The sequence below is a fragment of the Cimex lectularius genome, unplaced genomic scaffold (assembly GCF_000648675.2).
Source record: "Cimex lectularius strain Harlan isolate CLEC.00 unplaced genomic scaffold, Clec_2.1 scaffold117, whole genome shotgun sequence".
Lineage (NCBI taxonomy): Eukaryota > Metazoa > Arthropoda > Insecta > Hemiptera > Cimicidae > Cimex > Cimex lectularius.
Window position 1 is genome coordinate 324,641 of NW_019392706.1, and position 24,655 is coordinate 349,295.

General features: G+C 32.5%; 2 protein-coding genes across 5 annotated transcripts; one reads left to right on the plus strand and one right to left on the minus strand.

Annotated features, from left to right (window-relative positions):
- Positions 1–3,604: 3,604 nt before the first annotated feature.
- LOC106666615 lies at positions 3,605–19,367 on the plus strand. 3 transcript variants are annotated; one of them, XM_014393915.2, is made up of 9 exons: positions 3,605–3,801; positions 4,031–4,176; positions 10,586–10,727; positions 10,819–10,992; positions 11,063–11,216; positions 13,182–13,326; positions 13,414–13,640; positions 15,157–15,402; positions 17,708–19,367. In XM_014393915.2, exons 1-9 carry the CDS (start codon positions 3,711–3,713, stop codon positions 19,353–19,355), a joined length of 2,973 nt encoding a protein of 990 aa, XP_014249401.1. In that variant the 5' UTR covers positions 3,605–3,710; the 3' UTR covers positions 19,356–19,367. The 3 variants fall into 3 exon arrangements, with proteins under 3 accessions (XP_014249401.1, XP_014249402.1, XP_024082027.1); XM_014393916.2 differs by having other exon boundaries at positions 3,610–3,806; XM_024226259.1 differs by lacking the exon at positions 3,605–3,801 and adding an exon at positions 5,043–5,251 and having other exon boundaries at positions 4,088–4,176.
- A 319-nt stretch (positions 19,368–19,686) lies between these two features.
- Positions 19,687–24,460, minus strand: LOC106666659 (uridine diphosphate glucose pyrophosphatase-like). Of its 2 annotated transcripts, XM_014394004.2 has the most exons (6): positions 24,184–24,460; positions 22,160–22,203; positions 21,148–21,212; positions 20,148–20,355; positions 20,017–20,093; positions 19,687–19,909 (listed from the first exon to the last, which is right to left on the minus strand). In XM_014394004.2, the coding sequence occupies exons 1-6, from the start codon at positions 24,262–24,264 to the stop codon at positions 19,752–19,754; spliced, it is 633 nt and encodes a 210-aa protein (XP_014249490.1). In that variant the 5' UTR covers positions 24,265–24,460; the 3' UTR covers positions 19,687–19,751. The 2 variants fall into 2 exon arrangements, with proteins under 2 accessions (XP_014249490.1, XP_014249491.1); XM_014394005.2 differs by lacking the exon at positions 21,148–21,212 and having other exon boundaries at positions 20,148–20,339; positions 24,184–24,447.
- Positions 24,461–24,655: the final 195 nt, after the last annotated feature.

Consider the following 24,655-nt stretch of genomic DNA (forward strand, 5'->3'; position numbering starts at 1 on the left):
TACTATTGGCTTGGCAAGGGATTAATGTCGTTTTTCAATTATAGGATTAATTAGCTCAATATTTACATTTTGTGCCTATATTATTTTCATTTACAAATACGCTTGTTTAATACCTAAATTGAAAGGCTTTATTTTTCCTCACTTTCTCTTTTCGATTTCTTTGTGATGAATAATTTACTAGGTAACGATATCTGGATGAAAAGCATTTAAGGTGTTTACTTTTACGAATTCCAAAAAGGGAACAATACAGTTGAAAATTTGTAGCGTTTGGTACTAATTTTGTAATGTTAGTAAAGTCTAACACTGGTTTGCTTGATTTAAGGGAAGGAAATTTGGCGGATCACATTTCAAATTGCTCTTCACTCTTCCGTTGTCAATCTTATGACCCATTTCTTCAAAGATTTTTAACATGTGATGAAAAATGGATCATATATGAAAACATAGTCCACGAAAAAGCTTATTGCCAACCCGGTCAACGGTCCCGAGTCGTTCCAAAACAACAAATGTACGGAAAAAAAGAAAAATGTACAGTGCATTTGGTGGGACGCCGGCACCATGCATTTTGAGCCAAATGGCTAATAGTGAATTGAACTGGGAACAGCTAACCTGTTTACACCTTCAAATAAAGCAAAAATGGCCTGCACGAGCAAACAGAAAAGGTGTCTTTCACCACAACAACGCCCGCTTCAACATTGTTTTGACGACTAAACAAATAATAACTAATCTTAAATGGCAAATTTTATCACACCCGCTATACTCTCCGAATATTTCACCTTGGGACTACTATTTATTTCGATCATTAAAAAATTTTAAATTCCAAATCTTTGAAAGTGTTCAAATGTTCTTTGACTCTAAAGAAGGGAATTTTTATTCAAAAGGAATTGATGGCAAAAAGTATTTGCAAAAATTGGACAATACATCTATCTATTGATAGAAACATGCCAGGTCTAAAAGAATAGAATTATCTATTGTAAAAAATTCATTTATTTCTCGCCAAACAATAGGTATATAAAAAATACACAAAAGATATTGAATCAAAGATGCAAAGAAAATAATTGAACCAAAGATCAGTGTTTCTCTTGCATAGAAGACATATCTAAACATTCTAACTTTCAGGTGATTAATTTAATTAATAAACAGTGCATAAAGAGAGATTAAGAGGGATTTTGGGATAGAACAGTTAAAAAGCATCAGAATGAAACTTGGAAAACTTTAGGATATAACTTACAGCAGAGCCAAAGCTCTGTACAATTAAAATGATTTTCTTTCACAAAATATTAGTAGAATGAATTTACTATAATATAAATTAGATGAAGCATAATAATACACTATAATAATAATAATACATATTAAAGTTCAAGAAAAAGAATCAACTATGTAGTGAAAGAGAGAGGACGAAAGAGCACTGTTTCTCGTATGTAAGCAGACATATCTAAGCAATAAAACAAACATTCATGCTGAAATATCCATAATTAAGTTGGTAAGAATGGGAAGACTTAGAAAATGCATATTAAAGCTCGAGTAAATGCTGATAATTATGTCTATCTAATATACAAAGAAAAGGTAGAGAGGAAAGCTCAGTGATTCACTTTCACACATATTTCAAAAATAGTAAACATCTATTTAGGCTCCAATTTCAATATTGAACAGTACATGAAGAAAGGTTAGGAAGAAATAAAGTAGATCACAATTATAGTACAGATAAGTAGCTTCAGAATTGAAATATGCAGTTTTTCCTTTAAACAATATTAATAGAATGAATTCATTCCCCAAGTTAGATGTAGAAAATACACATTGAAGCCCCTGTAAATGGAAATAATGATGTCAAATATACGAAGAAAAGGAGAAGAAGAAAGAGCGGTGTTTCATCTGTACAAATATTTCAATAATAGTAAACCGATATTCAGGAGTGAATTTCCATATTGAACTATAGGTACATGTAAAACATTGCTCTTTCTTCTCCTTTTCTTAGTATATTTGATGTCATTATCTGCATTCACAGGATTTTTAATGTGCATTTTCAACATTCAACTTATCTTGTAGAATAAATTCTTTCTATTAATATTGTTTAAAGGAAAAACATCATAGACCCATTCCGAGGGTTCTAATCAGTACTGTAATTGTGATATACTAAATTTCATGTTAGTAGAATGAAACAATGTTAATAGAATGAATTCATTTTACAGAATTAGTTAGATGTAGAAAATACACATTAATGCTCCTGTAAATGCAGATAATGATGTAAATATCCAAAGAAAAGGTACAGAGGAAAGAGCAGTATGTGATTTTCCTTTAAAATATATTAATAGAATGAATTAATTCTAGAGGATAAGTTCATCATAGAAAGTGAGTACTTTAAGTATTAATGTGCTTGTAAATAATGTACATATACGAAGAAAAGGCTTTTACCGCCGGCGTCTACAGAACATTGATCCGGCCCGGAGGACCAATGTTCTGTAGATGCCAGCGGGACGTTCGTATGTACCAGATAGAAGCCTGGGAGCAACTGGCGTCGTTTTTAGGACGACTCGCTGGAAAAATGACGTGATTCTCTCCCTCCAGCCTGTTCTTAGATTTACCAATTTTTGTTTTTAACTTGTATGAAGGGAAGAAAATTATATAAACTTAAATGATCAACTATTAATATAAAAAAAAATTGTTTACATGTAAACAATAGTACTGATAGTTTTGTGTCCCTTGGTGTGTGTTGAGAGTGAATGCATAAAGGGTGATGAAGATGATGATTGTGGATGTTACCCAGGATCTGTGCTCCCCAGGAAAAAGACAAAAAACATTTTTCTTTTTTTTGTGGTTTTTTGCCTTTTTCTTGAAAACAACGTGTCCTACAATACTAATTCCTTTTCCAATCGACCCAGCAGGTCGGTTTACATCGAAAAAGACAAAATTTCTCTTCGATTTTTTCCGTTTTTCTTGAAAAACATCGAAAAAGACAAGAAATTTTTTAGATTTTTTTTCGTTTTTCGTTGAAAAATACGTTAAAAAACGTGCCTACAAGCCTTTTTCATCGAACAAGACAATAAAATTTTGCACACTTGCCTAAATCGAACAAATTTTCGGAATTGAAGGACCATCTAAAAGAAACAAAACATAATTTCAATTCAAATTTAAATACAAGAGTGTTACATAGTTTCAACAAAGGGAGAGAACTAGATTGGTTCGAGAAATTTGAAATTAAAAAATGTAAAATTGAACATGGAGATAAATGCATTAATAATATATAGATTTTAATCTACCTTCCATTTTAAATATGTACATAAATAATATTAAACATCCAAATAATTAAATTAATTATTGTAATTGTTATTATTTTTATAATAACTTAATAATATTAAGGTATTACTCTAACTTTTTATCTTTGATCTTTAATCATTAATTTATAATTAATTTCTTACAGTATTTACCATTATAATATTTACTTGTGTTATAATTCCGGCTTTTCGCACGTTCAAATTGAGCGCCATTAAAAAACCAGGTTCTCATTAGAACGTCGCGTTGGCGGGTTCAGTTTTGCAATTCATGTCGAGAGTCGTGGTTGTAGAAATCCATCAACCTGGCGATGAGCTAAGGGCTCGAAATCCGGATCGTTGGAAAACAACTTAATGTGATTATTTAAAAAAAGGATAATGTTTTATTAACCAGATGGCATTGCAGTGACGTACAGGGTGAGAGATTTTTTAAGTGGATGCGACATGTGTGAAGACGATCTTTTCAAATGGGAATCTTCTCGGTTAACAGTTGTTATCAGTGCAACGTGCAGCTCCACCGTCAACTCTTCAGCACGTATGGTTCGACCAATCATCTTATCAAAAACCACACATTTTCCCAAAATAGTCAATCTTTTCAAAAACTACAAAATGACATTTAGATATATTAAAACTCCCTTGTAGCTGTCAGGTCGTCGTGGAATTTTTTCCATCTATTATTTATCCATTTGTTCCCCCTTAACCTTTTATTATTTTTGCCCTCCTCAGCATCTTTTTCAGCCTCTTCTCGATCTTTCTCTTTCCAGACTATTTTACAAAAACCCTGGACATGTTTTTATTATGGTTTGTGGCAGGGGTTCATTTGGTGATATGTCCTTTCACAAAAGTAGAAGAGAGCTTCAATATACAAGCGACGCACGACTTGATTTACCACAGATTCAATTTCACCCAGGTAAGTTTTGATTTATTTTGTTTCTTTATTAGTTTCTTCTGTTTTCGGGGATGTGCATTTGAAATGAACTGTCGATTCAATTAAAAAACACCGGACCTTGCCCTCAAAAAGAAAAAAAGTTTAGAATCCTAAAAACACTTTCTTGGAATAAAAATGCAAAAAATACCATGGACAATTTGAACTGGATAAACAGCATTGATACCTTGGTATCTTTGTCAGAAGAAACTAAAGATCAACTTTTGCTACCCCAAAAAAAAGGGGAAAATCAAATTTTGCCTTGATTTTTTATTGCCGCTGAGTTTTCTTTCACATGGACTGCATTGATTATTATATAAATGCAGTTTGGTCCTTCTCAGCCGATTTGGTTTGTCAGACGTGTGTTTTGGATTTTCGTCTTCTTCAGTGATGGGTTTGTGAGTTATTTTGTCAAACCTCGTATGTTTCACAGTATATGTAATCACCCATAGATTGAACCAGAGAGGACAGGAGGATCAGGGTGATCGGAAATGATAACAGTTTATCGAATCACAGATCCAGAACTGAAGGTGGAGTGAAGCCGAAACGCATCTGACAGGCAGAAAAAAATTATGAACAAAATGATTGGAAACCATCAATCTAACGGTTTATCACCCTGGAGACCCTAAAAGTAATTATGCAAATACTTTTCTCATATTGGAAAGCATAAAAAATTCATGGAGTTTTGTCCTATTGGCCTCTAGATTTTTTTTTAAGTACTTCGAGGTCACTGGTGATCAGTCTTTCTTTCTTCCTCCGTGTCGATCTATTATGGAATTAACCCTTCTTTATTTTCTAAATCTCAAAAAAGCGCACTACCCTTAAAGTAATTGATCTTCTTTTTACACTAGGGTTTAGTGTCGCTTCTGGAGAGGCTGTACTGTTTCTGAAGTTAGTGTTTTACAGTCAACTCCTTCCAATGTTTCTGCTTCTTCAAGACAGAGTCAGCAGGTTTCTGCTCAGTTAATCTCATTTTTTGAGGCAGTAATTGAATGGACAATGATCAGTATAAACTATAAAAGTTTATTGTTTTACTCAATTCAAGCCTACCGAGGGAGAGGTAAATTTTTGTCAGTTAGTCATTTGTTTTCTCTCTGTTTGTTCATTTCTGCTTTTAGCATGCTTTTGGGGCGTGCCAATTTCCGCTTCCAGTACAAAGGGTGTGGGGCTCCTACCTTTTCCTAGTCCGCTATTTGTTTCTCTCAATCCCCCCGTGTCCTCACACCTGCATCTACCTCTGACTACCATCTACCTCATTATGTTTTCCCAGGAGCTGGAGGTCGTCAATGCAGCTTGGGCATCTATGGATGTATATCTGTGCACCTTTTGATTATTTTTTAAGTATTTCTTGAGCACAGAGACCGTTGCATGGATCTCAGAAAATTGATGGTGTGGGGTGCTTGATGGGCAATATTACCATAATTAATAAATAATTTGTCGGAAGTTTAAAGGAGCGTCAGGTTAGGTTGGCGAGTTGGTGGACAAGATTGATCTGGAAATATGCAATGAATTAAAATTTAAATCTGAAAACTGTCAGTTTTTCCTCACTAACACATTTTATTGTTACAAAATGCTTAGTAAAAACTGTCAGGGTACAATTAAATAATACTTCTGAAGATATTACTATTAAAAAAATCATGAGTGGAAAATTGTTTGCAAAAAGTTATTGAACAATGGGCATTAAAACTAGCCCATGTGTTTTTTTAGTTTGTCCTATTTAACCACAGTAATGATTTGAATTGATTTATAAATCAATTTAAATTAAAACTCGTTCTAGCGTGTTGAGAAAATCACATTGTTCAATTTTATTCAAATATTAACTATTTTATACATGAATTATGTCATTTTGACAAGTACATTCGCACTTATAATCCAAGGATATATAAGTATAAACAGTAGGCATATTAATTTGGGGGATGTAAAGCCATAATAAACGACTTTTTATTACAAAAAATTTATCTGATCAATTTACTTTTTTTTTGTCATATGTATTTTGTTTTAAGAAAATTGAAGTTGGGTACTATTAAAAATAGGCTTGTAAATGATTTTGACATGTTTCATAAAATGCCGTCCTGTGTTGCAATCTGTTAAAAAGTGTGTGATTTTGCTAACAGAATTTGAAAGAAAGTTTAATATTCTAAAGTTTTAAAGTTTGAGAGGTAGAATTAATATGTTCGATTAATATAATTTGGCTTGTTCAGATTTTTCTGTTTGCATTGCTTAATTGTTGAAATGGTAATCAGGGTACACCCATTATAAAATTGTTTCTTTTCTTGGATTAATGCAGCTGTCGACGGCCAACATTTTTTATTGAAAAATTTAAGTTGTTTATTGTTGATGATTCGATTCGGTTTGGATTATTAGCATGTTTAATTAACTAAAGAGGACTGTATTTTAAAAAATGTTATTATTAATCAAAAGAGAAAACAGAACTAAGTTTGCATTAAAAAAAAGTCAAAAGGGTTAACAAGAACAAGAGGATGTAATGGTGCGACAGCGTAGCTGTACATTTTGAAGTAAAACTTTAATCATCTTCTGCTTCAACTTTTGTCTTTATTTAAAAGAAAAGTTAATATATATTTATATATATAAATTTTTCTGTGACTTACTGACTGATAGACAACGCATAGACCAAACCGTTGGATCTAATGGGATGAAATTTCAACAGTGCATTCCTGTAATGACAGGGGTAGCAGCTAAGAAAGCATTTTTTGAAATTCCATCCCTAAGGGGATTATATGGACTTTTTTTACCATGTACGAAGTGAACTGAAGAAGAGAAGAATTTGAGAAACGGAAAATTACATTAGAAAGCCATACAAGCACTCTACATCGCATTAGAAAGGTACATTAAAACAGAGTCCCGCGTGGATGAGGTCGTGGGTAATAGCTAGTATTATATATATATTTTTTTTTTTCTATAAAAAAAAATAGTGGTCATTTCTGAGGGCATTTACCAATACGTACCTACAAATTAATTTTTGGTGTTTCAGATGTTTTTGACTGACATCAGATGGAATAGTTGTCCCTAAGGAGTTTTGTTTGTTCAACAGCAATCTTACTTCCATCCCTTCATTCATTGAGACCAAAGTAAAATTAAGTGAACATCCCATGTGTCGCTAATACAAGGCTAATAGTTACACAATGCTGTAGTTCTGCTGGACATCGTTTAGTTATTCTTAATTTTAAAAAATGCATTAGAATTGTACCTTAAATTTATTATTTAGACACAAATATAAATACTTCATTATCTTTCAATCCTCCCCAAATCGGTTTGTGAGATGTGCGATTTGTAATTATATTGCATGTGTGTATTTAAGCACTTGTTTAAAACTTATTATTATGAAGGGCGTAAACTAAGTTGATATACCTTGCCTTCTAATTTAGATAGATGTTCTCACTTCGTTCATATCTTGAACATAATTTCATGAAATTTTACAAAGAGAAACTTGAGTTAGGTAGGTTTGATATTGATGCATTAATGAATTGTAAAAATAAAGTAACAACAATATGGAGCTTTATAAAGTCAGTAAAAAAAGAAAACGATATCGTTTATTTGGCTTTTATTATATTTGTTGTGATGAACAATATTTCTTGTGATGAATTATTTTATCCAATACACAAACCAAATAATATCCAATACTAATTTGACATTTGATCCATATTCCATGGCACACTTTTTTCTCTATTTAAAGCATTTGTAGCTTTGTCTTAGCTGTATGCAAATTGACAAATCTTTTGACATTTTTCATCTTTTCTGTTTTTGTAATAATGACTAATGAAAAGTAGTAATTTGGTCTACATGTCCTTACACAAGTTGAGATAAGCACGAACTGAATTTATTCAATAAATTGAGAGTGCTTCAAGCAGGCAAACTTGCACTTCCCTACTTCCCTACTTAACTAAACTAACACGTCCCTAACCCTAACACAACTAACAAGTCCCTGAAACTAACCCTACCTAACCTAACTTAGCACATCCCTAATCCTAACCTTGCTTAACCTAATGAGTCCCTAACCTAACACTAACTAAATTTAATCTAACCCAATGCATCCCTAACACTAACCCAATCTAACCTAACTTAACACAACCCTAATCCTAACCTTGCTTAACCTAATGAGTCCCTAACCTAACACTAACTAAATTTAATCTAACCCAATACATCCCTAACACTAAACCTACCTAATCTAACCCTAACCCTACCTCCCCCTGGCCCTACTTAACCTAACCTAATCCACCCATAATCTTAACCATACCAACCCAACCATACCCACCCTACCAAAAGCACTCCCTGGCATTGCAAAAACGGTCATACAAAAAAAAATTTCATCCCAAAAACATTAATGTTAAAGGCAATGGGAAGATGTTTTTTCAGTTATTAATAATGCGCAACTTATTGCAACATTGAGCAAACTGGTTGCAACATCAAACAGATTAAGTTATTTGTTAAATACGCATGTAAGAATTTCCATTATAATAATTCAAAACTTTGACATTATAAAGACATGATGCCAGTAGATCATCGTTTGATGATGAAATGAAATGGAGTGAATAACTGCTACTGACTCACATATGTCTTATTTGCTCCTTCCTTCTGATGCTTATATACATATGTTAGTTGAAACTAACCCAGCCTGTGAAAGACAGAATAGGTGGATGTGATCAACCTGATGGTTACAAATAGCTGTTAGATAGTGTGTTGAGATCTGCAATATCGTGATCTTGTAATTGGATCATACCTGATAATTCCAGTCTGTTTATTTTCAATAGTTTAGTCTGTTAGATGCATTTCGACATCTTCAGTGGTTGTTTGTCCAAACCCCACGAAACAACAAATGAAATGTTTGCTTAAATGTTCTGTATGCAAATCACTCCTAATGATTCAAACTGAACAGTACCTCTTATGATTTGAATTGTTAATTTAAAATAATATTGTATCTAGAACTTACTGTTGGTTTTTAATTTTTGTGTTTGCCTTAGTATTGTGTACCGTATAAATAAGCTTAAATGACATTATTACATTCCTAATATTTTGTATTCGTATTTATTGTAGGTAAATAATGTAAATTGTGTCTTGTCTTTGAAATTGCTAGTCAAACCCATAATTAAATTCAATAAACATGCTTTGATGCATTTTGTGAACTATGTCAAATTTATTTTGTAATGATTTTCTACAATGAATAAAACTCCAAATCACAAATGTTTTGTAATCCATTCAGCCCATATCTCCTTGTATTTAAAGTAATAGTTATTTTTAAGTATAAAAAAAGGTTTACAACTAGATAATTCACCATGTAACATCATTGTCACAAGTTTTAATGTACGTAGTAAGTATTAAATTTGTAGGTGATTTACGAACTGTAGTATAATAATAGTAAGTTAAGAAACCTTTATACCATATGGTAAGTATTTTCATTATTATTAAACAACTTAAATAGTAAATAAAAAACAATATTTCTATCCCGAAATTATAGTAATAATACTATTTCTGTTGGCTAGTCGCTGCTGCTTATATGTATTCAATAACTGCTATTACTAAAAATAGTTTTACTCTGCTTGATAAGTAACTAAAATAAAAAAAAAATATTACAGTAATAATTTTTAATGGTAAATTACTCTGATGGTTCCATTTCAATGAATTACCTGGCAATACCAAATCATACTTTATTTTATTAACATGGCTAACATACCTGAACATGGTTGATAATTGTAGGGTTTTGATATACCCATTGTTATCACAGTTAACTTGTTTTTGTAAATGTCGAGTTAACAAAGTTAACTGCCTATGATTTCTTTCACAGCTTAATATAATTGAAGATAAAGTTTAATAATATGAGCTATTTTCTGTAACTTTACATGCACAAATCACCCTTCAGTTATCTCAATTGAAAGGTGAGTGATGTAAATGAATTTCACTCCTTTTTAGAGACTTGCAATTTGAATATGAAAATTGATTTAAAATGTTAAAGAGGGGGCGGTAATACTATTGTTACAACGAATGATACATTTTTGTATTATCATTTTTAATAGATGTAAATGTATTTGAGGAGATTGTTAATTGACTTAAGTGTACATATGTAATAATATTACCACATCGTTTATGACTCAAGTAAATTAATGTGTGGACTGCGTTTATATTAATTTTTTGAAATAGTTGTGTAAAACATAGGCCTATTAATTTTTCAATACAACACTCTTAATAGTATAATTATTTAAAGCTAGCTTTTTCTCTTAACATCTGCTTAACCTTTAAATATTACAATTTGAATAACTGCTTGAGTTAAATCTCATATGTAATTAAAATTGCAAAGATGCATGGCAATCCATGTCTGTTTGAATATTTGCAAATAAATCCAATAGATGAGACAAATTGCGTAATTTTCTTTTTCTTTCAGTATGACCATCATGAATTTCCTGGTGTTGTACCTCGAACTTTTATTGGGCCGATGTTGCTGTCGTTAATTGTATCTCCAATTTACTTTATCTTCAAAGTTATTGGATTTCACAGTTTTACGAAAATTTTTAGCCAATACCTTGGTAAGGGACCTTAATTCATTGATGATATTGATAATTGAATTGATAATGATATTCTTTTTTTTTTATAAATTGATATATTTTTTGTTTATAGTTCGTACAGCACTAGCATCGTGCGTGTTACTTTCATTTAACTTTTTCAAAAGAACAGTTGAAAAAGAATATGGAAAGCAAGTTACTACTTGGCTTGTTGTAATTACACTATCCCAATTCCATTTTATGTTTTATTTAAGTCGACCTCTACCAAATATCATGGTTCTTCCATTTGGTATTTATTTATTCTGTACACTATCATTTGTATAAATATATTTCTTAAAACCTTTTTTTCTTCTTTTTAGTGTTACTAGCATTTGCATTTTGGATCAGAGGAAACCATTTAGCTCTAATATCATTTTCATCTATATCTGTTATTATATTTAGATTTGAATTGGCGATCCTTTTTGGATGTATACTAATTTTAGAAATACTATGTGGGAAAATTACATTGTTAAGGTATGTATATAGCTATTGGGCTGTTTTTCTTGCACATAAATTTACTAAGGGTAATAAAACTTAAGGAACACAGAAATTCTTTCTATCATACAAAATTTTAAGAGTAGAGATATTGACAATGGGGGGGGGGCTGCAGACAGGGGAACACCACATTAGTTGAAACTTTTTCTTGTGATATCAGGTTGAAAAATATTAGACTAGACTAGCTCTAAAAGTTGAGAAAATATTTTAAATAATTTTTTAAATATGGCTTTCTGCCTTTTTTTCCCCCATCCACTGGCTTTATTCCAGCTTTTGTAATTAAAATAAATTACCGTCTTAATCTTAAATACCTCAAGAATTATCCACGTTGAGTGTTAGCAATCTAGGGAAAAACCTCAGTCTTATCTGTCCACCGAGTTTGGATAGTTTGTCCAGGTGGCATTCCTATGTGCTCTCTTATGGAGCCAAGAAATTTCACCCTTCAATTTGGTGGTACGTGTTGAGCACCCTTTTTCTACATGCCTTTGTTTTTGGTTCAAAAGTGTTCATGTGTCAACCTTGCATGGCCTATCCTTAACCAAGTTAGGATGAGAGTCAGATCCTCCGAAGGCCACCTATTGACAGTGCTCTTGATACGCGAGGGCTTCTCTGCTGACTACCCACTGTCATTTAATGTTAATTATGTTTTTTATTGCATTTTTAGCGTCAGGTTGTGCATTTTTTTAGGGTTCAATATCAGCAAAAAAAAAGCCTTATTTTATGTAGAACAAGAAATAATAACAGTCTTATTAAATGAGATAAACTAAATGAACAGTTACAAAATCCAAAGACGCTTTGAGTAAAGTATGGCCAAAAATTGTGGTTTTGACAAAACCATTTGGATTTGTTTTAGCACCCTGTAAAACAAATATGAATTTTGACCTATATAAAAAATACATTTTTAGCCTAGATCTGCCAGAGGCAATTTTTTTGTTTCCATTGTTTTTTTCTACTTAAAAAATCATAACTCCTCTGGATTTTATCCTAATTTAACGTTATTACTGCTGTTGGAAAGCAGAATATTTCTTCTTTCAGGCTATATCAACAAATTTTATGCCGTTGTAAATGAGAAAAACAAGGATGAAATCAACAAAAACTTCTCAATTTTTTTATATTTTTCTTTATATCTGTGTAGGCCAAGTTAGTGCCATTATGTATAGTTTATAGGGCTTTAAACCCCTGTAAAATTTCCTGTAGATCGGTCAAGTTGGTTTAAAGTTATCAATATTTTTGTGATTAAAAAAAACAATCGCAGGCTATAAGGTGCAAATTTTAGGGGAAAAAATATTTTTGGATGTCTTAAAAATTTGTATTAAGTGGTTTTTTGGAATGTGAAAAATGAATATCTACTTTGTTTCTTACTGAAAAAATATTTGAACCTAGATTGCTGCATTGCGTTGTCACAAATTATGTACCTTTTGTTTTCAGTAGGCACCTCAAATTTACTTACTCCGCTGATTGATTCTTTTCTTGTTCTTAAAATACTTTTCAAGCAACTAACAACTTTTTCCTTTCTACCATCTCCAAAAGAACCTTGAATTCAACTTTTTATGAAAATGATATAAAAGAAAAAATAATCTACTGATTATGTAAATAACTTTGAAATGCATGCTCTACAAAGGCAGAAAACCATATTTAAATCCAAAAAAATATTTTTTCTCAACTCCTAGTACCTATTGGCAAGAAAGCTTGGGCATATCTAATATTTTTTGGTCAAGTATCACCATAAAAAAGTTAAAATATAATCATTGATCCCATATCAGTTGAATATAATCTTTTAATACTAAATCACATTAAACTACATACTAATAACTCAAAATAATTTAAATATCAATTTTAGTAGTTATTGTCAATAAAATATAAATAAATTTATTGGTTTAACATACATCAAATGCCTTTATAATTAACTGAATTGAAAGATGGTAATTGTCATTTGTGTTTCAGAACTTTAAAACTGGGCCTCCCACTTTCTCTGTTATCTTTTCTATTTACTGTTGGGATCGATTCTTTTATGTGGAATAGAGTCACATGGCCGGAAGGAGAAGTGTTTTGGTTTAATTCAGTGCTCAATAAAAGTTCCGAATGGGGTGTATCCTTAACAAATGAGATTTCAGTAATTTGTATTGTCTAAAAAAAAATATATCTAAAAAAAAGACTTTCTTAATCAATATCTTAGACATCTCCATTTTTGTGGTACTTTTATTCAGCTTTGCCAAGAGCTTTAGGTATGAGCGTCGTATTTGTACCACTTGGTGTTCTTTCAGAGAAGAGAGTTCGACTGTTGGTGATCCCTTCCTTAGTATTTATAATGCTATTTTCTTTTCTACCACATAAGGAATTGCGCTTTATCATCTACACATTTCCTATGCTTAATTTGTCAGCAGCTTGTGCTTGTAACAGACTGTAAGTAATTTATTTTCTCAAACTTACTTATTACTCATTTATTTTCAATTAAAACAGCCTAAAATTTATTACACAAAACAAAGCACTTTCATTGGTGCCTCTTCAAGCATTTCTCTTAGTGCGAGAATTCCCTTGCTGAAGTGCATCAGATTCTCAAAGGATATGTGCTGAAGTCTCTGGTTTCTCTTGATAGAGTTGATATGTTGCGTGGACTTGGGTGATCCTCGAGGGTGAGGGAACTACTGAGGCTTCCTCCTGCAAGACAGAGGCTGGTGAGACCCTGATAAGGACGGAGTGCTGGATCTTACATAATTATTTTCTTTAAATTCATTTGGGTCACAAATTTGGTTTACTTGAGTCTATGTTGGTTTTAAGTATTGGCTTATGAGCCTGTCACTTCTAGCTTTTGTAATTTGCAATAAATTACCGACAGACTTCGAGTAACCCACCCTGGTGTTGGCAGTCCAGGGTCAGTCTTATCCGTTACCAAGTTTGGGCTCCAGAGACTATCAACAGCGACGTCGATTCACCATGCAGTTCCTAAATCCATTCACACTCTCATTCATTCTTAAATACATTCTTACTTATATGTTATTACATACCATTCACTAAGGTGGTTGAGTATTCAATATTACTCTATCATCCTTTATACCAATTATAAAACAAACCTAATTGATGGGGTACTCAATATTGCACTATCAACTGTCAAACTACACATTCACGCTAATAAATACATTCACTATCAACACAACAGGTGGTACCTTATAAACTCCAGTACAGACATGTAGTGTCTATAACAATAATTTTTTTTAAACCATTTGGCATTGCAGTGATGTCTGGGGTGAAGGTTTTTTTAGGGGGAGGCGACGTGTGTGAAGAGATGATCTTTTCAAATAGAAATGTGAGAGCAATGTGCAGCCCCACAGTCAGCCCTTCAGCTCTATGGTCCGATCAATCACCGTATCAAAAACAACAAATTTTCCCACATATTTTTTTATAGCTGCTTGACATATAAATCTTTCTTCCTTTCATATTCTTTTTTATTAACTCAGCTTGGAAGATAATTGAAACTAGTCTTAGGGAGTTTTTCTAGGATGTAATTTAGATCCTTTACTCCTGTTGAGTTTTCCTCTCAGGTACCAGCCATCTAATTTATTTTAATTCTCTTATAATTTGTTATGGTTTTTTTTTTTTTTTGGATCTGGTTTATTTCTTTGACCTCACAAGTGTGTTATCCTTTTTCAAAAGACACCCTTTGTACATAAATGTGTAAGGGTGGGAGATCGAGTGCAGTTTTCATGGCTGTTGGGCTGGTATGCCTTTTTTAATTTATGCGGTTTTTAGTCATCATACCAATACAATACACCATTCTTGGTTTTATTTGTTACACATGTTTACTCTTCCATAAAATTTTTTCTCACCCGTTATTTAATATCAAATTACAAAAGCAACCTGCTTAAAAAAACTATTTTTTTAAAATTCACTTCTAGTTGTTTTAAATGAGAGTATGTTTTAGGTGGGTTGGAGCGTATAAATCACTCTATAGATGGTTCCTTTGTGCTGGTGCTGTCTCCCATATCATGGTTAATATTTTTGTAACGACAACTTTATTAAACGTCGCCCAATATAATTATCCAGGAGGATTCGCCATAACTAAACTGCATAGTTTGGTCCCTAAAGAGAATTATGCGCACGTTTATATAGATAATTTAGCAGCTCAGACGGGAGTTTCAAGGTTTACTCAATTGAATGACCATTGGATGTAAGTATATTTATGGAATTGTACATAAGCAATGAACTAATCAACTTCATTTAAGATTAAATAATAATTTTAACATCATTTAAGTATATTTTGAGCAAATGATATTAATCACTATTAATTTGCCAACATTTATACTTGAATTCTTTGTATATACTTTATGTTTTAATGTTGTTTAGTCTTAAATTCACTAATTTCGTGGTCCGCTTGACCAATATATATTACAATTAATTAAGGTTTTTAGTTGAGATAAAAAAGTCAATGGCACGAGCGGGATTCGAACCCACGATCTTCGGCTAGATACGCCGCTGCTCTACCACTTGAGCTATCGTGACCTCGATCCACTCGGACATCAACTTCCTATCTCAACCCCACCTGATGAGTTTTCCCTCCTTTTTGCCATTTTTCAAATATCGTGTAATCGGATTGGATTCTCGACGACAAATGAAATGGCCACGGAGAGCTTTAGTGATGTATACTTCATTTTATATCATTAACTTCTCTAATTTCGTGGTCCGCTTGACCAATTAATATATTACAATTAATTAAGGTTTTTAGTTGAGATTAAAAAAAAATGAAAATTTGAAAAATGGCAAAAAGGAGGGAAAATTCAAAAGGTGCGGTTGAGATGGGAAGTTGGTGTCTGAGTGGATCTAGGTTACGATAGCTCAAGTGGTAGAGCAGCGGCGTATCAAGCCGAAGATCGTGGGTTCGAATCCCGCTCGTGCCATTGACTTTTTTATCTCAACTAAAAACCTTAATTAGTTGTTTAGTCTTTTTTTCCTTTACTTTTGCCATGTTAATAGGTTTTTAACTGTTAATATTTGTTTATTGTTGACCATGAAAGAAACTTTTTTTTATGTGTATACACTGATAGACAAATTTAATGCTCCACTGAATTTATTTAGTTTTTAATAAAATCCATTATCTTTCTACATTAGTAAATAATAAATAAACAAGGTAAATAAAGAAAAACTTCCTTTGTTTACTTTTGTACTAATGTTTTGCACAAAAATTTGCACAAAAAGTAGCATTGTGACCTTCCATTCTGCTTTGTCTGAATGTCGCTTTTAGTTAATCTTTTTCCTTCATTCATTTCATTTGATATTATTCTTATAGTTAAACCTTTTTCAATGGCTTCAGTCAGGGGTTTGAGTGAGTATGACAGTGTCAGGGCCCTAACATTATTAGAGGATGGATATAGCTAGCGCAAAGTCACCAGGAGACAGAGTGTAAATCACTCTACAATAGGAAGGGTTCTTCGGCGTTTCAGAATATAGGGCTTCACACTAGAAGGCCAGGACAAGGTCTTCCTGGTCTGCCGACAATAGATTCATCCATCATCAGGCTCTACGAAACCACAGCATTATGGAAATGAGATAAGACTAGCCTGAAACGTTTTGATTTCTCCAGGACTTTAAAAATAAGATTAAATGAAAATAACCTCAGGGCCCAGCAACCGACTTGTGTACCTTTTCTTACAGCTCAGAAAATGGCCAGGCACGGGAACATGTGAATTGGATATTAGAGATTGTGGATGAGTTCTCTCAGGAGAAAGTACGCTCCATGCTGTATGGTTCCTCAGGTGGTATTCCATGGTGGGTCGTTGATGTTCTGGGGTGGCATTTCCTTGGACGCCCACACCGAATTGTTTGTTCTGTGAAGAAGATCTATAATTTCACAGAGGTTCTCGCAATGCAGTCGAAGAATGCAGGATAATGCCAGGCCCCATAGTGCACATATTGTGGATGACTACCTGAATGAGGTTGGAATTGAGATGCTAGTGTGGCCAGCTCAAAGTCCAAATTTGAACCCAATCGAACACATTTGCAACCAACTTTAAGTGACGAGTACAACGGCGAAACCCAGGTCGTAACACCCCAGAAGAGTTTGGAAACAGCTGTTTTAAATGATTAGGAAAGAATTCCTCAGGAATTTATCAGAAATCTTTTCCAAGGAATGCAAAGGCGTTTATTCCTGCCTGAAGTGGAAACCTCAGTATTAAAGGGGACAAAATTTTTTTAAACGTTGTTTTTAAATTTATTTCTTCCTTTATTCCATAATTTTTTCTTCAGAATTATTAGGTGATAAAACATTTTTATTTTTAAATGTCATTATATAACCAAACCTATTTTTGGTATACAAAATATGAATAAACCTAAATACATTAAAATTTATGGTGGTAAGTTAATTTTGTACATCAGTGTATATATTTTTTTGTTTTTGTTTATAAAGATGTCAATTCCTTGTGAATTATAATAGGCTAAAATTTTAATTTACATCTATAAATTATGGTTTTTTTTTTCAGATACAATAAGACTGAAAACTTGAACTTTGAGAGCAAAGAAATGTTAATGTTTTCTCACCTTTTAGTCGAAGCGAGGAGCAAATATTCAAAAACGTTGAAACCTTTTACCAAAACGCATACCATTTTAGATTTTGTCGAAGGCTTCTCTCACGTCATGTTCAATTACAACTCGTTCCCTCCAATGAAATTTAAAACGAGGCCAATGATTTTTATTTTACAACAGGATGATTATGTACTAATGCCATCTTTTCATGGCGATATTAGCAACAACGTACAGTATGAAAGTGTGAGTTACGTTATTCCAGCAACTGAAGAGGACCCACAGAAACCTATGGCAGGAAAAAATGAAGAATCAATTGACACAGTTAAACCTAAACAGAATGTGAAAAGAAGTGCATTCCCACAAAAGCAGCCCAGACAAAGACCAGAATTGAACAAAGTTGTTACAAAGAAAACGAGTTCAGATGAAATTGTATTGAAACAAACAGGAAATAAAGAAACCTACAAAGCCGACAATAAACATGGCTTCCTAGCTGCAAGTTCAGATGAAAATGGTAAAAACGTTTTACAAGACTTTTACAAGTTGGAACAGAGTTTAAATATTGATGCATCTAAAAAGACAAGCCTTGAAACTGAAAAAGAAATTGAGAAAAAACCAGTGCATATCACCCCAAATGAAAGTATAGCAAAAGTTTTACCTACTATGAAAGTTAAACAACATACAAAGCAAAAGAAAGCGGCTATTTCCGAAGAAGATAAAGTTGATTTATTTCTACAGCAAACTCAGCCAGTTAAGAATAAGAAACAGGAACACGTAGAAAAAGATAAAAATACCGTTGAAAATCGAGAGGTTGAAGAGTTGGATGCTAAAAAGAAACAAACAATCAGACAGAAATCAGAGGCTGAAATTACAACTCTGAATGAAAAAACAATCCCGAATAAAGATGTATTGCAAGAAAGAACACATGAAGTGTTAATAACAGAAAAAAAAGTTGAAGAGGGAACTATGAATGAAGGTAAAATAGAAAAAGCGAAAGGAATACAAACTGGGAAAACAGAAGAAACAATGAAAAAAAATGTTACAAGTAAAAAAACGTTACCAAAACCAAATGAACATGGACTGCCTACAAAAGAAAAATCACCTGAAGGAGATAAATTGAAACAAACTGTTATTTCAAAGAGTACAGAAACAGTTGCAAATATTTCAATAAAAGAAAGTAAAATAAACGACAGTAAAGATAGAAAGCTTAGATTGGATGTGCCAATTAAGGAAAAAGAAACTGAATTTTCAGTAAGTGGCTCAAATTCTTCTAAAAAAAATCTTCCAGGTTCAAATAAAAGTGTGGATGTGACAAATAAAAATAAATCTGATCATACTGCTACAAAGGATACAGATGACAAACAAAAAGTGACAAAAAATAAAAGACAAAATAAAAATTTAAATATAGAAGAGGTTGATTATAAGAAACAGACACAGAATGGAAATGAAGAACTTAATAGGGTATTAGAAGTGAATGAAAATAATGCAGCTCCTGATATAGTTGTGAAAGACAATACGATAATATATTCAACTAGGGGTAAAGGGTCAATAGCTAAACATGTGGCAAATCTAAAAAAGAAATCTAGTCAAAAGGAAACTCCTGACTGAACTTATAATTTGTAATATAAAATTTAAACAAAAAGTTTTTTTTTACCCTTGAGTAAATTTGGTTTAAATGGGATGTTTAATAAGTTGGTATTTTATAAACCAAGCAATCTTTGATGAAAAAGGAAAAAAAACCAAGAACCAAAGAGAAAAAAACATTTTCATGTTTAAAAATGACAAATAAATTTTAAAAACAATCTGTTATTTATTAACAAATGTATTTTTATTTGTATTGTTACATTACGTTTTTATTTGACTGTATAAAAGAATATTTTTAAAATGTATTAAATTGCCTATTTTTTCCTTTGCAATTTATTTTTTTTTTTAAAGTATCATTTGTCCATGAGAAGAAACAATTCTGTGAGATCCTGTATATAACATAATTGCATGGAAGATTTCTTACAATTTACTCTGTCTATTATAAAACCACATTAATCCGAATAAAAATTCTCCAGACACATTATTTGAACTACTGGCTTCATCTTCGCGTATAATTTTTTCTATTTGATCCATGCGAAGATGAACAATTTCTATTAACTCATTTTCTACGCCACCACCTACAAATAAGAATCAGTACTGTCAGAAGAGTTGAATTATTGAAATGAATTAAAACATTTTAAAAAGGCCAGTGATGACAGTAAAATGTCATATAACAAACTAGTACCTGGCCCTGTTTTCATATCGTCAGTAACTTCGGTATAAAAAAGTGTTGTTGTTTCGCCAGCAACACCAATAGCGTTTCTGTAAATAAAACAGATTTATTATCCTGTAAAAATGAATTAGCACATTACAAACCTGTACGATTTAACTTTTTCTAATGAGTTTTTATTGATTTTATATCCGCACTCTTCATAAGCCTCTTCGACAGCTATTTCTGCTAGACTTTTTTCTTTATCAACTATTCCAGAACAAAATTCTAATGACATGCCAAGCTTTGGTGGATATCTGCTAGTGTCTATTGTTTCCTTCCTATCTTCAGGTAGAATGCTGTTGAAATAAACCCCTACACATATAAACAATCTTTTTAGACAATAATAAAAAAATAAAAGAAACAGTAAAACAATAACAGTTATTTTAAATTTTCTTTAAACTTAACTTAGCTTCACATATGGCATAAGTCCAAAACGCTGATTTTTTAGAGACAATTTAAAGTTACTAAATTGCCAAAAAAAAAAAAAAAAAAAAAAAAAAAAAAAAAAAAAAAAAAAAAAAAAAAAAAAAAAAAAAAAAAAAAAAAAATAGCCACAGCAAATTTGAAAAAAAAAAGGTGTTTTTATAATTATAATAATCTTTTTGATGTTTAGCCCTCACTGAGACTTTTTTTTATGCTCTGAAAATTATTAAAATTCAGAATCAAGTTCTCAATCAACCACTAAAAGCAAGCTTTCAAATCAAGCTCCTTGATGAACTAGGACTTACTGGTGTGCTTTAAGCAAAGAACGGGGGATTCAATAGCTCTTAAAGAGGGCAGTACAATATACATTCGGGCTAATACATCTATCTATCTAGTCCTCAATGATGAAAGAATGATTATTCCATCACCACATGATTTTGATCCACTGTCAGTGTGAATAATGCTGGACTCATGATACTGGTCAGATGATATCTAAAATTGAATCGCCTAAGTCTATTTTTGATTGTTCTGGACTTAAGATGTAAATAAAGGTATTATAATGCGCCCTTTGAGAGCTATTAGTAGCTATTTTTTGGACTTGCACCACTTGTGAATCAAGCAATCCAATATAAAGATATATAATAAATATTTAAATAAAAATTAAGAGGATTGTTTTTTTACCTGGTCTAAATTGCTTCACACATACCAAAACATTCTGAGTAGTGTTGTACAGAATGATTGTTACACTGTATAAAAAATATAAAGTTTATTATATGTTATGTAATATAGTGCACCACTATGTGCAGTTATGGTTGCAGGTAAAAACGTGATACGATGACACGGAAGCAAAAATTAAAAAAAAGAAGCGTTAGGATTTGGGTATATTAGGGAATTAAGTATGGTTAGATAGGGTTAACAGAATTGTTAGGGCTAGGGATGGGTTAGGTTACATATCCATGATTCAATGTTTTCCCATAAAGTGAAGAAAAATGCAAATGCAAAAGTTTGATTCGAGATGTTTAAAAATAATAAATAACTAAAAGAAAAAGAGTTTCTAAATTGACTGTTTTTAAAGTTAATGGGTCTTGTCTGCGAGTCAGTGGGCACATGTCTAACCGGCCTCTTACTATGTCTGTCTACACTCACAAATTTTGATACCACTCAAATTCATCTCAGCCATCTTCAGTGAGGAACTAGAATGAAGCAGAAGTAACAGTTTGTCACTGTAGAAGGTGCAAAGTTGAAGCATGTTTGAGTGACATTTGTTTTTACTACATTGTACCGTTGTTATTCAGTCATTAATTTGAACCTTTGGTTATTTTAAGGTTATTGAGTGGTTTTCTTATATTTTTTTAAGATTGTAGCCAAAGTATTTTATTTAGAATCATAATTGCAAACTGAAAATTGCCCTACTTAAAAAATGAAAATAAATCGCGTTGGTTTGGGAGCCTCTGATCATCTTGATTTGCCTTGTCTGTGCATTATGTTGTCAATCAGTACTTTTATTAGGTCGAATGTGTCTGGCCGATGGTGAAGTGTTGTAAATTGTCTGACAAGGCAAATCATAACGATCAGAGATGATAAAGCAGGTTCATCACCTTGCCACAATATTAAACATTTTAAATGTTAACTACAAATAAAATATTATCAATCTTATATTAATAATTGTAGTTACAAAGACATATAGATATACCTATTATGTGTTTTAATGAGATCCCATGTTTTTGACACATTGTCCTGGAATAAAAACAAATATGTTTATTGGATAGTAAATCAAATATTTCTGTGTTTGATTTGAAATTATTCAAAAATAAGTTTATCCTGATATTTTTTAAATCTATTAATTTGTAAACAAATTTAAAAGATTTATAACAATAATTTAAATTCAGGGTGTGTTTTGTCTTATTGGTTTCCTTCTCAACTTGACACAGTCGATCACTAGTCTTCTAGTGCATAATCTATGCAACATCAGGGCCCTTAGAATTGTTTCATAGGTATGAGGATTCCTATGTACCTTAAATTTATAAGAAACAAATCGGAGAAATTTATTCTGTACAAGTTCAATCTGATAAATTCGGGGAGCTATAAAGGGACTCCGGACAACACACTCATACTCTAATATGCTCCTTACAAAAGAACAATATAACATTTTCAATACATTAAATTCACTAAGTTCGTGGTCCGCTTGACCAATTAATATATTACAATTAATTAAGGATTTTAGTTGAGATAAAAAAGTCAATGGAACGAGCGGGATTTGAACCCACAATCTTCAGCTTGATACGCCGCTGCTCTACCACTTGAGCTATCGTGACCTCGATCCACTCGGACACCAACTTCCCATCACAACCGCACCTTTTGAATTTGAAATGTAATTGAAAAATGGCAAAAAGGAGGGAAAATTCAAAAGGTGCGGTTGTGATGGGAAGTGGTGTCCAAGTGGATCGAGGTCATGATAGCTCAAGTGGAAGAGCAGCGGCGTATCAAGCTGAAGATTGTGGGTTTGAATCCCGCTCGTGCCATTGACATCTCCACTATAAACCTTAATTAATTGTAATTTTCAATACAGTCTTTCATTAAAATCACATGAAATTCTTAATATAGACCAAACATCTTGAGCGCTTTTCTTTTAACAAAATTGATATGCTGATCAATGCACAATTAGGAGACTAAATATATTCCTAAGTCTTTTATTGTATTTGTTTTTTCTAGTGACATATCATTAATAGTATAATCATACAGTATACAGAATAACTTTCTGTAAAAAGATATGGATTTACAGTTAGCAATGTTTAGAAACAAAAGATTTCTTTCACACCATGAATAAATGGCAGCCTATCTTTACTGGATAGATATAGTTTCAAGCCACCTCAGTCTGTCGAACATCTTTGGAAATGCTTAATGATACAGGCGGTCATTTTAGGACTACAGTGGAATTCTGCCTAGTCAGCGCTTCTCCAGGCAGATCTAATCACGGAGTCTGGTGCATTCGTAGGTGTAATATTTGCCTTCTTAGACTCTGAATTAGTGGTCCCCAATGTTTACCACGTAATCGAAACTTCGACTAATTAATCGAGGACAAGCACATTAACAAGAAGACAGCACTGATATCGAAAAAAATTCTTGCTTCTGCCAAAGATGGAAAATTAAAATCAACTCCGCCAAAACAGAAGCCACCTTCTTCACCAAAAGAAGATGTGCAGTAATCGACCATGTTGTAGCAGCAGGAAATAGCATTCCCTGGACAGGCTATGTAAAATATCTGGGCTTAACATCGCAGCCTAATGTTTACCAGTCATGTGGTAGACAGAATAGACAGTGGAAAAACTGCTATGAGGCTGTTATTTACTTTACTTTCACGGAACTTCATGCTTTTAACAAAAAGCTCCTCTACAGCAGCACTGTTAAGCCCATGCTTCTGTATGCATGCCCTGCTAGCAGCATCACTTGCCGAATAAACCTAACATGTTACAAGAGATCCAAAGTAAGTTTTTGAAGTTTGTCACCTCCAGCCCAAGATGGACCAGGATTGAGCACCTCCACCAAAATGAAGACCATTGTCATGGAGGTAAAGTCAAGAACACTACACTTCTTCAGCAGATGTGCCTATGCAGACAAATAGATTACCTTAAGATATTCCTATAATTTCTAGTCTGTAAAACTCTCTACCTGTCTATCTTTCTATATAATAATCGATCTTTCAATGTAATATACTACCTGTGTGTAATTCATTCTGAAAGGCACCACATAAATGGAGTCTTCCATTGGCGATAGTGTAACATCTTTGATGTTGAGCATTTTAAATAAAAAATATCGACTACTTAAATGAGAAAATTATAATCTACAGGTGAATTTCGACCTGTCTTCAGTGCATAACATTAAGAGAATATCACGTGAACTGTATCTGACTTTATTTTAGAGATGAGCAAACTTTATTTAGGCCACGATATATAAAACATAAGGATGTTTGGATAACAGCAATGTTACCTTTCAATCATGACTTCTTTAGTAGGGATAGCAATCTTTAATCTGTATATATATATATANTATAAATATATATATGGTGGCGACCAAGACCTTAGGGGTTAAATGCCTGGGTAGACTCGTACCCCATCACTAAAAGGTCCGGGGCTTGGCTGGCTCACATGTCCTGCATAAACCTCTTGGACCTGTTCACAAACCCCAAGAT

Coding starts and splice junctions, on each gene's coding strand:
- LOC106666615 (XM_014393915.2), top strand. CDS start 3,711: ATGTGTGAAGACGATCTTTTCAAATGGGAATCTTCTCGGTTAACAGTT. Junction 3,802..4,030: donor CACCGTCAACTCTTCAGCAC/GTATGGTTCGAC, acceptor TTCTCTTTCCAG/ACTATTTTACAAAAACCCTG. Junction 15,403..17,707: donor CAATTGAATGACCATTGGAT/GTAAGTATATTT, acceptor TTTTTTTTTCAG/ATACAATAAGACTGAAAACT.
- LOC106666659 (XM_014394004.2), bottom strand. CDS start 24,264: ATGCTCAACATCAAAGATGTTACACTATCGCCAATGGAAGACTCCATT. Junction 22,204..24,183: donor TCAGAATGAATTACACACAG/GTAGTATATTAC, acceptor TTTTTATTCCAG/GACAATGTGTCAAAAACATG. Junction 21,213..22,159: donor CTCATTAAAACACATAATAG/GTATATCTATAT, acceptor TTTTTTATACAG/TGTAACAATCATTCTGTACA.